Source organism: Schistocerca piceifrons, chromosome 4, assembly GCF_021461385.2.
Source record: "Schistocerca piceifrons isolate TAMUIC-IGC-003096 chromosome 4, iqSchPice1.1, whole genome shotgun sequence".
NCBI lineage: Eukaryota > Metazoa > Arthropoda > Insecta > Orthoptera > Acrididae > Schistocerca > Schistocerca piceifrons.
Window position 1 is genome coordinate 250,635,343 of NC_060141.1, and position 13,941 is coordinate 250,649,283.

Below are 13,941 nucleotides of genomic sequence, written 5' to 3' on the forward strand. Positions count from 1 at the left end.
CAACAGGTCATCGCATACCGCAAAAATATATATACTGGGGAAGTTGTTGAGATTTAAATGTTACAACACATTTTGGTGTGGGAATTAGTTTCAACTCTCAATTTTGTTTTACTTTCTTTGCGAACCTTCGGACGTCGGTTACTAAAAATTGCGACTTTATTTCTGCAAGGATGTCTTCGTGGGATAATGCAATATCAACATCATGGATAACTCCCCTTTTCTTTGTTAGGAAATTTGGAATGTAAGCTTCCATATTCTTCAGCCGAAAAACGTCAAGCAACCGCAACCTGTTTGCAGACTGCCCTGTTTTGGTTTTAATTTTGTACCTGTTTCTACCAATAGCTGAGATATTAACTATTTCATGTCTTAAGCTATTACTTTCTGTAAACAACGTTCTTCCAAGAGCCATCCGATGTAGCTTTCCTACATTACCATTTTCTCCCTCTACAAAGACGATGTAGGAACCCATGTCTGTTGATTGATATGTATTATCTTTAGTAGCATATTTGTTGTTAGCAGGAAACGTGTTATTTCCTGTAGGAGGTACCGTTGTGGTCACTGAATTGTCCAGGTTTTTACGACTAACAGAGTTTTGGGAAGCAGGCTGCTCATTGCAATTCCTGTCTCCTATATTTACAAAGTTACTGTCTACTCCTGGAACTTCCACAGTGTGTGCAACATTATCAATATCTACCATATCTACGTCCCCTTCAACATTACTACTGTGCTTTTCACTTGCCTTTGCTTTCTTTGGAACATTTGCGTCAGGAGCTGCTGCGTGTTGGGGTGATGGTGATCGGTGTCTTGCCTTTTGTCGCTGGGTGTTGTTTGTCCGACACTGCGACAAGACAGCTGAACTTGATGAAAGCTGCTCCATCTCCATCTGATCATTCTGAGGACAGTAATCTTGAGAGCACATTTCTATGGTACCCAGTTGATGCTTATTTGTAATTAACACTGTTTAATGTGGGTGCATCATGACTGTCTCGTTGTTGCGGTTCCTATACAAGCGATAGCCGACCCTTGGCCGGTATCGACTGGGATTTCGTCATTAGTTTCCATTTTAAAAATAGCCGCTGAGAGAAATCTCCCAGCAACGATGCTTTGACACTTGTTACTACTTGTAGTTAAAATATCCAGTAAATTAAACTAAAAAACTTGATAACAGTTCAACAAAACACCTGATCTAATCGGTGCCGGCCGCCGCACGAAGCATAAACGACTGCTCAGCGCGGCTGCCGCAACTGCAAGCAACAATTTGCCCTTACCCGCTCGTCGGAAAGTTTTTCACTGCAGACAACACAGTTTAGAGTAAAACAGTTAATAATTAATCACCCTTTCTCAATATTCTTGAGAGCGATCGGAAAAACCATGGGAAAAACAGTGTTGTTTATTTCAATGCTAACCAAAGAATCCAGATACTAACCTGATTCCATCTGTGATATGATGCAATAAAATCGATGGTTTGTTTATATTCCCCTTGTGGCGCGAAAGTGGTGTAGGTAATGTAAACATTACCTGGGTAGTGGGTAATGTTTCGCAGTACGAAGTATAGGCTGTTATTAAAGAAAATTGTTCCAGAATGTTGGGAAATGTTCATAAGAAAGGGGAGGTCTGTAAGTATTACCGACAGTGGACGTCCCATGTGTTGTTATATGAATCTTCACTTCTATTCTCCAAAAATAAGGCCTATTACGAATCCAAGAGTTGAGAACTGTGGCAACGCACGTCATTATAATGCTGTTAACGTCGAAGAAACGCGCGCCGTTACGGTTACAGATATTAAGAAGACCCTCAGGAATCATAATCTTACTTTTGAGGATGGGCATGCTTGTATTTCCGTGAAATGTCCGGTGTGTATGTACTTACAAGAGCCAGACAACAATACTGGCAGAGCTTACATAAATAAAACTACAGGTAATTATGTTGGTACAGACTTTAAGAAAATTGAGCTCTTTGTGGTGTTTTTCGTAATCCCAATGTGGATATGTTTGATTAAACTTTTTCCGTACCAAAGAATTCATTCAGTTTTTACCTACTGATTTTTTTTCATATTTTGATACGTGTAATACCAGTGTTCTGACACAGATTGCATTACAGTGAAATAGTGAAAGCAATCTGCTATATGTGGTGGAAGAACTGTAAATTAATCAGTGACCGGTCATGATGTATTTACGTGTTAGTTCAATGTACTTTACATTCACTGCAGATGCATAGTGTGCTATAGTCATTCTTACAATGCCCCTATATCTCTTCTATTCTAATTAAATTGAATGTATTATGGTCAAAAGAGCCTGGTTCGTGTATAACAATGGTAGTCAAAATTACGAACGCTGGAACTAGTAGCAGCAGCGGCTCTGCCACTAGTACAAATAAAGCCCTGTAATTGTCAGGCAAGTACATTTTCAGTTTCTGTTGTTGAGAGATCTACGTAATATGTGAAATTACATGGACAGTATTTACAAACACACATAAAACAGTTGTCCAAGATTGAAAATAAAGGTTTATTATTTGTTAAGCGACAGTGGAATTACAGTCATGAAGCGAGTCTTAAACCATCACAATGTGCCTCATGTATAACTGGTAGCTCACAACTATGAGTTAAAAAAAAGCTGTATTTGTATCATAACAATAGCCAGAATAAGCAGAATAAGACCCAACTTGCAGTGAGAGAGAGAGAGTGTGTGTGTGTGTGTGTGTGTGTGTGTGTGTGTCGGGAGGGGTGGGGGGGAGGGATTAGTACACACAATTTTTCGTATGCCGGTCTTAAATTTAATGAATTTGTAGCTACATTTTTCTCTACTTCATACGGGTAAAGAATAGTAGCATTAAAAATTGCACCGAAGCGTATCAAAACCAAATGAAGACTGTTTACAGAAAAAGTGTTCTGTGTGAAATGCCCCAGGACAGTTTTATCTGCTTTATTATAGGAAAAGTATCCCTTGTGTGAGAGAATTTTTGGTCAGTACTCCTCTTCAGAAGATGAATTTTTAAGCATCATCAGTACTGTCAATAGCCACAAAAGTACACACCATTATCCAAGCTTTCAGAACTATTAGGTCCTAACTTGGAGAGGAATGATGGATAGGTTGGACAACCTTAAAAAATAAGGGCAGCTCACTCAGTGCTCTTGATGAGAGGGATAGAGCTGTCGTGAGGACCCCTGAAATCGCGGATGTGGTGACACTAATTTGTAGCCCGGCTTGAGGTCTAGGTTTGGTTGAAAGGTGGTAGTTTGATTGTTAGTTGGCAAAGCCAACAAATGTGAAAGCCAAATAAACATTGTGGTAGTGAATTTACTGGTTAATGTTCACATCCTCACCATATTGAAAAATGCATCGAGGGGAGGAGGGGGGGGGGGGGGTGTCTAATGTGAATTTTTACCAGATGAGGGATGACTTAACAATAAACTGACACCTTGTAGTGACACACCATTGTCAGTTCTTATTAATCTTCTAGGCATATGCTTTTTCTTGGGAAAGTGTACATCTGTGTGTCAAACGGTAAGCAGAATACAGATTGCAGTTCAGCTGATTGGACCATTGAAAATGTCGAATTCGTTAAAGCCTTTACTGTGTACAATGTGCCAGATTAGGCTACAAATTTGTGTTTAAAGATGGAAGAAAGTTCCTCAATATGTTGCACTGTAAACAGGTTAAAATATGTTAGCTAGTTACTTATGAACCACAATATCGACAGTACCATCCCACACATTTACTGCGGATGGAAAAAAAAGAAAAAAAAAGAAAACTGATGTATGTATATATGAAACAGACTTTATTTATGGGAGTCAGGCAAGGAGAGCTTCCACGATATTGGTGCCAAAGCATTGTACATAGACGATTCATCTCGCAATGAAAACAGAGCTATATATGATGTGTGAAAGCATTATAAGTATTGTACAACTAAATGAGGAAATTGGTATTGTGAAAATAACTGTTTTTATTTGTGCACAGTGAGTGAGTTCATTGTTAGAAAACTAATAGTAGCCAAAAGGGTAATGGAAAGGTAATTGTTGAACTACACAAAGATAGGTAAAAAGAAAGCAGTCAGTATCAGGTCAGTGACATAATAGAAAGAGTGAATACCTTGAAATGGCAGTAGGCTGCCTATATCACTCGAAGAAAATATGGCGGGTAGTCAAAACAAGTACTAGATAGGAGCCCAACTAACCCAAAAAGACCAGCGGACAGACTGGACAGATCGGACAAGGAGCTGCACTCCTGCGTTTGTTTTTACCGCCTTATTTTATGGTATTTTAAACCAGCATCCCGACCATGTACCAGTATTTACAGATGGCTCTAAACAGGGGGACTCTGTTGGTTGTGCTGTTGTTTTCCCCGATCGAGTCGTCAAGTTACGGCTTCCTGCGGCGTTTACCATCTTTGATGCCGAATTGTTTGCGATCTTGCGGGCATTGGAGCAGATGAGATGTGTTCCCAGTCGTAAGTTCCTCATCTGTTCTGACTCCCTGAGTGCCCTTCAGACCATGCAACACTTGTACCCAGCGGATACGGTCGTCCAGAACATCCATGATGCCCTACTCCACCTGCAGTGGCAGGGGAAGGAGGTTTCCTTCTGCTGGGTGCCGGGGCACGTGGGTATTAGGGGAAACGAGCTGGCAGATGTGGCTGCCAAAGATGCATGTTCCCTCCCTCACGTTGTTGACTGTGCCGTCCCTCTCCATGCTGTTACCTCCCTCCTGCGTTTTCGCGTTATGCGTCAGTGGGAAGAGGAGTGGCTGGCAGTCGGTGAAAATAAGCTGCGTCTGGTCAAGGCCACCACGCGGCCATGGCGTACGTCCTACCAGTCATGCAGGCGGGATGAAGTTCTCCTCACTCGCCTCCGCATCGGGCACAGTCCCTTCACACATGGTTTTTTACTACGGCGGGAGGATCCCCCAATCTGCAGTGCTTGTGGCGTCCAGATTACTGTCCGCCACATTTTACTTGACTGTCTTTTATTCTCTGACCAGAGGGCGGTGGTTTCTTTGCCACCGGATTTGCCCTCTATTTTGAAAGACGACGCAACGTCTGTGTTTAAGGTTTTACGGTTTTGTGTCCTGTCCAATTTGTTGCCACGGCTTTTAGGGAGAGGTTTTTAATGTGCTGCTGGATGACTGGCTCACCCAGATTTTAGGTAAGAGGTCCGCCAGTCACGAATACCTCCTTGTTTCCCTTCAGTTTCTGTCCTCCCTTCCTTGAATTTCCTTTCCTTTTTTAGTGCACACCTTCTCCTCTTGTTTTGCCTCTGTACGTGAGGATTTGGAACTGCGTCAGGTCTGTGTCTTTTCGCTGTTCCCCTTGTTCGCTGTTCGTCTTAGTCCCTTCACTGCATGTGTTCCTGTTTTTATGCGTTTGGGCGCTGATGACCTCGCTGTTTAGCGCCCGTAAACCTCAAACACCCCCCCCCCCCCCCCCCCCAGATCGGACAGAGACTTGAGAAAGACAGCTGGAATGAACTGGCAATGGGAAGCTCAAGATTGGCAGAAATGGAAAAATCTGCAGGGCTCTGCTGACTCAAAGGAGCCACATCACCAAATGATTGAACTGGCTTATTTTTTATATAAGATCAGGTCTGCAGATTTTGAGATTTATTGTGGTAGAGCTTTAATTTTTAACAGTACAAATGTTGTATTCACACTTCAAAATTGCTCAGAAAAGTGTTAAAGTAACATTTTAAGAACTCTAAATTTCACGTGAAACGCACTCTCTTGATTGTATGTGCATGGAATACGCAATATTTCCAGTTCTGAAACTGTTATCATACATGTGTTTAGTGACAATTTTATCATGTTTTCCACAACTTGCCTTTGCATAAGATATTATTTGCTTATATGTTGACCAACAGTATGTAATATTATACAAAGTAATTGCTGTTGTAGAAGCAAAGTATACTCTTCTCATTGTTATCGGGTCACTTGTTAGACTGCTCCCTCTATGCCCCAGCTTGCGATCGCATTCTCGCTTCCCGAGCACGGGATCCCGGGTTCGATTTTCGGCGGGGTCAAGGATTTTGACCTCCCTCGAGATGACTGGGTGTTTGTGTTGCCCTCATCATTTCATCATCATTCATGAAAGTAGCAAAGATTGGGAATTTGTATGGGCGCTGATAACCACACAGTTGAGCACCCCACAAACCAATCATCATCATAATGCTCCCTCTGTAAACACTACCAAGTTTTTTATACAAATAAAATCTTTATGCTACATCAGTTAAAATGAAATTCTCACACATTCGACAGGCGTCTCTGCCTTTGACACTGGGAGAAAAATTGTTAACTGCCAGGGCCGGCAATCTGTTTGGCTTCTTGATACTTCTAGAGCAGGGCTGAAGTGATGTGTGTGAAGTGAGTTGAGCAGCTTCTGGCTTTGGATATCACGCAGAAATAAAGATGGATGTTTGACACTTAATAAGGAGTGGACTGCTTCTTTGGAACGATCATTTTGCAGTTGCAGTTCTCTTTCTTTTTTGCTTACAACTTCTGTTGTTTTCTATTATTAATCTGTCATGTAATGCAGGTTGTTGTAATTTTTAAATGTTTTTAAACTGTTTGTCAGACATTTTATATCCCTGGGTAAGTGATCAAAACTTTTTGTTGCAGTATTGTGCACCCCTTTCTGTGCTAAAGACAGCCTCGGTGTGGAGTAATGAACATCATTTTTCCCTCTGATATTGTAATTATGTGCATCATTGTTCCTTTTGAACTGTAGTGGATTACTTACAACAAATTTCATGAGGGAATAAATATAGTTTGAAGCAGTAGCCAGAATGCCCAACTCTTTAAACAGATGTTTACAAGTGATCATGGATGAGCACCATGTATTATTTTTACAGTTTGTTTTTGAGCAATGAAGACTTTCTTTCTTAAAGGTTAGTTACCCCAGAACATTATTCCATATGACATTATTGAATGAAAATATGCAAAAATGACAGCTTACTGATATCTCTCTCCCTAAGATTTGCGATGATTCTAAGTGCTGAACTAAGTTAGAAGTTCTAAAATGTGTTTTTTTCCCAGTTTCAATTCTCATCAATATGGATCCCTAAGGATTTTGAAGTTTCTGTCCTATTTATTATTTCCTCGAGTGCATACATCTTCCTCCATTCTTTTGGTAAAATGATTTATAGGAGATACTATGATTCACATGGCAAAATGCCTTAGATAGTTCGCAGAAAATACCAACTGGCACTTTTTGTTACTTAGCGCTTGTAAAATTTGGTGACGGAACCTGTGAATGGCATTTCAGTAGAGCATCTCTTCTGAAATTCAATTTGTGATTTGCTGAGGATATTGGTGTAGCTCAGGTGAGACTCTGTTCTACAATGTATCACCATCTCAAAAATTTTGGAAAATTTCAGCAGTGAAACTGGTTGGTAGTTACAGACATTTCTCCTATCGTCTTTCAAAAATAGGGGTATGACTATGGCATAGGCCTATTTTAGCCTCTACGAAAAAATGCGTTCGGTTAGTGATGCATTACATATTTCAGATACGACTGGGCTTATTGTATGGGAACAAATCTTTACTACTCAGTTTAAAAACCCATCAAAACCAGATAAGCTTTTATTCTTTAGCTCTCCAATGGTGTGCGGGAAAAACGGGCACTTAAATTTTTCTGTGCGAGCCCTGATTTCTCGTATTTTATCATGATGGTCATTTCTCCCTATGTAGGTGGGTGCCAACAGAATTTTTTCGCAATCAGAGGAGAAAACTGGTGATTGAAATTTCATGAGATCCCATCGCAAGGAAAAATGCCTTTGTTTTAATGATTGCCAGTCCAATTTACGTATCATGTCTGTGGCACTATCTCCCCTACTTGATGATAATACAAAACCAGCTGCCCTTCTTTGTACTTTTACAATGTCATCCTTCACCCCCATCTCAAGAGGATTCCACACTGCACAGCAATACTCCAGAAGAGGGTGGACAAGCATGGTGTAAGCAGTATCTTTAGTAGACCAGCTGCACCTTCTCAGTATTCTGGCAATGAATTGCAGTCTTTTGTTGGCTCTACCCACAACATTATTCATGTGATCATTCCAATTTAGGGTATTTGTAATTGTATTTACTTGAATTTACAGCCTTCAGATTTGTGTGACTTATTGCGTAATCAAAATTTAGCGCATTTCTGTTAGTACTCATGTGAATAACTTCACACTTTTCTTTATTCAGGGTCAATTGCCATTTTTTGCACCATACAGATATCTTATCTAAATCATTTTGCAATTTGTTTTGGTCATCTGATAACTTTACAAGACAGTAAATGGCAGCATCATCTGCAAACACTCTAAGACGGCCACTGAGATTGTCTCCTGTGTTGAGAGCAGGAACAGTAGAGGGCCTGTAACACTTCCTTGGGGAACACTAGATATTATTTCTGTTTTACTCGATGAATTTCCATCTGTTACTATGAACTGTGATCTTTCTGACAGGAAATCACAAATCCAGTCACACAACTGAGGCAATATTCTGCAGGCACACAGTTTGGTTAGAAGACGCTTGTGAAGAATGGTGTCGAAAGCCTTCTGGAAATCTAAAAATATGGAATCAATGTCACATGCCCTGTTGACAGCACTCATTACTTCATGAGTATAAAAAGTTAGTTGTGTTTCCCAAGAATGATACTTTCCGAATCCGTGCTGACTACGCGTCAATAAATCGTTTTCTTCAAGGTACTTCATAATATTTGAATACAGTATATGTTCCAAAACCCTAATGCAAATTGATGTTGTCATATGGGCCTTTAATTCAACGGATTACTCATACTGCCCTTTTTGGTTATTGGTGTGACTTGAGCATTTTTCCAGTCTTTAGGTGCGTATCTTTCTGTGAGCGAGCGGTTGTATATAATTGCTAAATATGGGGAGCTATTGTGTCAGCATACTCAGAGAGGAACCTAACTGGTATACAATCTGGACCGGAAGCCTTGCTTTTATTAAGTGATTTAAGCTGCTTTGCGACACTGAGGATATCTGTTTCTATGTTTCTCATCTTGGCAGTTGTTCCTGATTGGAATTCAGGAATATTTACTTCCTCTTCTTTGGTCAAGGAGTTTCGGAAAACCGTTATCGTACAATGAAGGTATTGATTGCGTCTTGCCACTGGTGTGCTTTATGAATGACCAGAATCTCTCTGGGTTTTCTGCCAGATTTCGAGACAGAGTTTTGTTGTGGAAATTATTGAAAGCATCTTGCATTGATGTACACACCATATTTCGAGCTTCTGCAAAACTTTGCCAATCTTGGGGATTTTGCGTTCTTTTAAATTTGGCATGCTATTTTATGCTGCTTCTGCAACAGCGATCTGACCCGTTTTGTGTACTGTGGGGGTTCAGTAACATCACTTATTAATTTGTGTGGTATATATCTCTCAATTGCTGTTGATACTATCCTTCTGAAATCATTCCCCAACTTTTCTACGCTTACATGATCAGATTGGAAGGAGTGCAGACTGTCTCTTAAAAAGGTGTTAATGGCATTTTTATCAGCTTCTTTAAATACATGTACTTTGCATTTCTTTTTAATGGTTGTAGGAGTTATGGTATTTGGCCTAGCAGCTACTGCCTTGTGGTTGCTAATCCCTGTATTCGTCAAGGTACTCACTATTTGCCAGGATTATTTGTTGCTAAGAGGTCAAGTATGCTTTCACAACCATTTATGCTTCGAGTGGGCTCATGAACTAATTGTTTAAAATAATTTTCTGAGAAAGCATTTAGTACAATTTCAGAAGATGTTTTATGCCTGCCGCCGGCTTTAAATGTATAATTTTTCCAGCATATCTAGGGTAGATTTAAGTCCCCACTGACTACAGTTGTATGAGTGAGGTACCTATTTGAAATGAGACTCAAGTTTACTTTGAACTGTTCAGCAACTATATCTTCTGAGTTGGGGGTTGGTAAAACGACCCAACTAATAGTTTAGTCCGATGTGTCAAGTATAACCTCTACCCATACTATTTTGCAGGAACTCTCTACTTCAGTTTCACTACAAGGCAAACTACTTCTGACAGCAATAAATACGCCACAACCAATTGTATTTAATCTATCCTTTCTGATCACTGTTAGATCGTTAGAAAAAATTTATGTTGAGCTTATTTTCGGCTTTAGCCAGCTTTCTTTACCTATAACTATTTGAGCTCCAGTGCTTTCTATTGGGGCTTGGAGCTCTGGTTCTTTCGCAACACAGCTACGACAATTTACAACAACAATACCGATCATTTCTACAACTAACTTACTGTGTTTTACTGCCCCCTTTCAGACAGACGCCCTTTCTGTGGCTCCCTGATGCCTTCTAACCCAAAAAAATGCCCAGTCCCTTCCACACAGCCTCCACTACCTGTGTAGCTCCTTCCTGTGTGTAGTGGACTCCTGACCTATTAATCGGAACCCGGAAACCCACCACCTAATGGTACAAGTCAAGGAATCTGCAGCCTACAACGTCACAAAATTGCCTGAGCCTCTGATTCAGACCCTCAACTCGGCTCTACACCAAAGGACCACAGTCGGTTCTATTGACGATGCTGCAGATGGTGAGCTCCGCCTTAATCTCGCAAACAAGACTGGCAGTCTTTACAATTTCCACTAGCCGCCCAAAACCAGAGAGAATCTCCTCTGATCCAAAACGACATACATCGTTGGTACTGACATGAGCCACCACCTGCAATTGGCTGCACCCTGTACTCTTCATGGCATCCAGAAGCAGCCTCTCCACATCCAGAATGGCTCTCCCCAGTATGCACACGGAGTGCACACTGGCTTCCTTCCCCTCCTTGGCAGCCCTGTTCCTAAGGGGCCCCATTATGCACCTAACATTGGAGCTCCCAACTACCAGCAAACCCACCCTCTGTGAATGCCCAGACTTTGCGGGCCGAGATGCTTCCTCTGGAACAGGGTGGATGACTGCATCTGGCTCAGAGACATCGTCGGCCACAGATAACGCCCGAAACCTGTTTGTCAAACAAACTGGGGATGCCGTATGATCGGCCCCTCGGAAAGTTTTTCGCTGCCTGCCAGACTTTGGAAAGTCCTCCCACTTGACCACGGGTGAGGGGTCAACCTCAGTGCAGGCAGTACCCGGGGGCAGCCACAGCAGTGGACCAAACGGGGGACACGTGGGATGTGCTCGACGTCTCTCGCATCCCCGTGTCTCACCCCCAACAGTGATGCCCCTTGGCAGCAGCCTCAAGCTGTGTGACAGAAGCCAACACAGCCTGGATCTGTGAGCAAAGGGTCGCCAACTCAGCTCACATCTGTGCACAGCAATCACAGTTCCTATCTGTTACTGCAGTCGCTCCCGTTTGTAGCTCGTAAAAATACACATAAAAATACACAACAAATGAATGGTGTACTTGCCTTTTTAGCAGCAGGAATGTGAGGTGCTCTGTCACTGATGGTCTATCCGACATGGAGCTATACTAACCAAAACAAACAAAAGTCTGTACGAAACGAGGGTCGATAGCAACACTGGTACGGTACAGTACACTACACTGTTATTAAAATAAAAGCTTGTGCCTAGTAAGGACATGAACACACAAGAAATTACAAAAATAATCTAGTAACTACATAGGTATCTGTAAGTAAATAAGTCGCTCCTGCAGGAAGCTTGTAAAAATATACAACAAACGAACGGTGTACTCGCCTGTTTAGCAGCAGGAACGTGAGGTACTCTGTCACTGACTGCCTATCCGACACTTGTTTGTCCATACTTTCTGCTATATTTGTACTGTGCTATGAAATTTTATTTGCTACCTGTGACCCATCATTTATACCCCTTTCATTCAGTTCAATAGGGATGTTATCCTAGTCTGTTGCTGGTTGTCCTATCTCTTGTTTCACTATATTCCATGTAGCACTATATCTGTCATTGAGAGTACTGATTCCTGACAATATTGGCATGTTTATTTATTTTTTTAATAATGTTTCTGAGTAATTTTGAGTAGTTTTTCTATTGTGAAACTACTGCAGGAACTATACTTATTCTTGCCAACAGGTACAGTTCCCCTTTTGTTTCACAAGATACTTTAATCTGTCAAATGATCCATGTTTTTTTACATGGCTGTTTAATGTCATTTCCGTTTAGCTTATGTGGAAAGGTATTTTCATGTAATGATATGAGTTTATCATAGAATAGATTAAATTTCATGTTAGCATTTGGTTTATTATAAATTTCATCCTATGTTGTAACTTGTAAACTATTCTTAAAAACATTTGTGCTGGAGTCCTTAATTACTCTAACTGATTACTACTGACGACTACCTGCACCACTATGTTATTTACCCTCACTTACTGTGCATCATGATCAAAGAGAGCATTTATTACTGGTTAAACAGGCGTTCTCTTGCTTTGAACTTCACCAAGGACAACATTATCGATTAATCACTGAGATCAAATGTTAGGAGCCACGTAAGGTTTGCAGGTCATTTTTCCTATCAGAATGCTTTAGAAAATCTACGTTTAAGTCACCACAGGTTATTAACTGCTTGCTGATGTCAGACAGATAGCATAGCAAGGCCTCCAGATTCCTCATAAACATTTCAGAATACACCAGTGGGAATCTGTACATAGTTACAGTTAAAACTGAATAGTTTTTCAGTATTTATTCACAGGCATAAACTTCTATGTTCTGATCACTACAAAATCTGCTTGTCTCAGTCTTTTTGAACTTTCATTCTGTCTAAATCTGTGCAGTAACTTCTCCTTTTCGACATTAGTTCTGCATGAGTAAGTTGCTAGAGTGTAATCTTTTATATGTGACTTATATAACCGTGTGATTACCCGTTGCTCAGATGGGCACAGGATTCAGTCTTTTCCAAACAGACGAGCTCTTCTACCTTATTAATCAGCCTTCTAATATTTTAATGAAATAATCTAACTTTATTTTTTTGTGTGTCCTAAGCATTTTTGGGCTCTTCAGTTATTTTGACTTAGTTCAAAACAGTGTTCATTCATCCTGATTCTTACCAAAAAAAAAGTATCTCTCTGACATCAGTAACCACAGGATTATACTTTGTGCGAGGTAGCCCCCCATATATTATCTGCAAAAATTTCAGCCAGCCTATCTTCCCCTTTCCCTTTCAGGTGTAGGTCTTGTTTAGTACATCCCCATCTCCCAATTGTAGCAACAAGCGCTGCACCCATATGAGATTTCATTTCAGTCACCATCAGCTTCCTCAACTCAGTGTTCACCCACCTCACACATTTTGAATGTTGTTCCCACTACAGAGTGCTAAAAGAAGAAAGGCCAAAAGTGCTATAAACAATCAATTATCTTCTGTGGTTATGCTCAAGTTGTTTGTCTATGAATAGGAAGAACTGTCCAACAATAATAAAATGCCTTGTCAAAATTGTTATGCTCAGACAATACTGCTGTGCTTTTCAAGAACACTTCTTATTTGTATTGTCCTTCTCTTGTTCAAAAATAAAATGATAACGCAGCTATAAAAATATAGCAGCAGACATTGAAAATGAATATCAGTTTAATTTTGGTGGTAATGAATACTAAAAATGTTCCAAAAGAAATAGGATAACTGTGTGGTGCACCAATTTGTTAATGAACTACAGAGAAAGAACAGTTTCGTCCATACCAAAAAGTATACTCATACAAATACCTGCGTGTAATACTTTGTAGGGATATGAAATGGAATGATCACTTAGGTTCAGTTGTGGGTAGACTGTCCTCAAGAGTTGGCCAGTTCAGTTCTCTCAACACCCCTGTGACACACTCCCACAGATTAAACAAACTGTGGCCATTCGTGCTGTCCTTCTCTGCATATGGTCAGTATCCTCTGTTAATCGTATCTGATCAGGGCCCACACACTTTGGTTTATTTATTGGTAGAATACCGGAGAAGTGCAATCAGTCTACAGAAGACATTGCTTACATGTCACTTGTGCGACCAGTTCTGGAATATTGCTCAAGTGTGTGGGACCTGTATCAGATA

General features: G+C 40.6%; 1 protein-coding gene across 1 annotated transcript in view; it reads left to right on the forward strand.

The window, feature by feature from the left end:
- The first annotated feature begins 1,533 nt into the window (after window positions 1–1,533).
- The window catches only part of LOC124795077 (mitochondrial DNA helicase), a 55,311-nt gene continuing 42,903 nt past the window's right edge, over window positions 1,534–13,941 (forward strand). Inside the window, exon 1 of the mRNA XM_047258892.1 lies at window positions 1,534–1,917. Within this exon, the coding sequence (XP_047114848.1) occupies window positions 1,593–1,917 (325 nt within the window). The 5' untranslated portion in view covers window positions 1,534–1,592. The remainder of the gene's footprint in view (window positions 1,918–13,941) is intronic.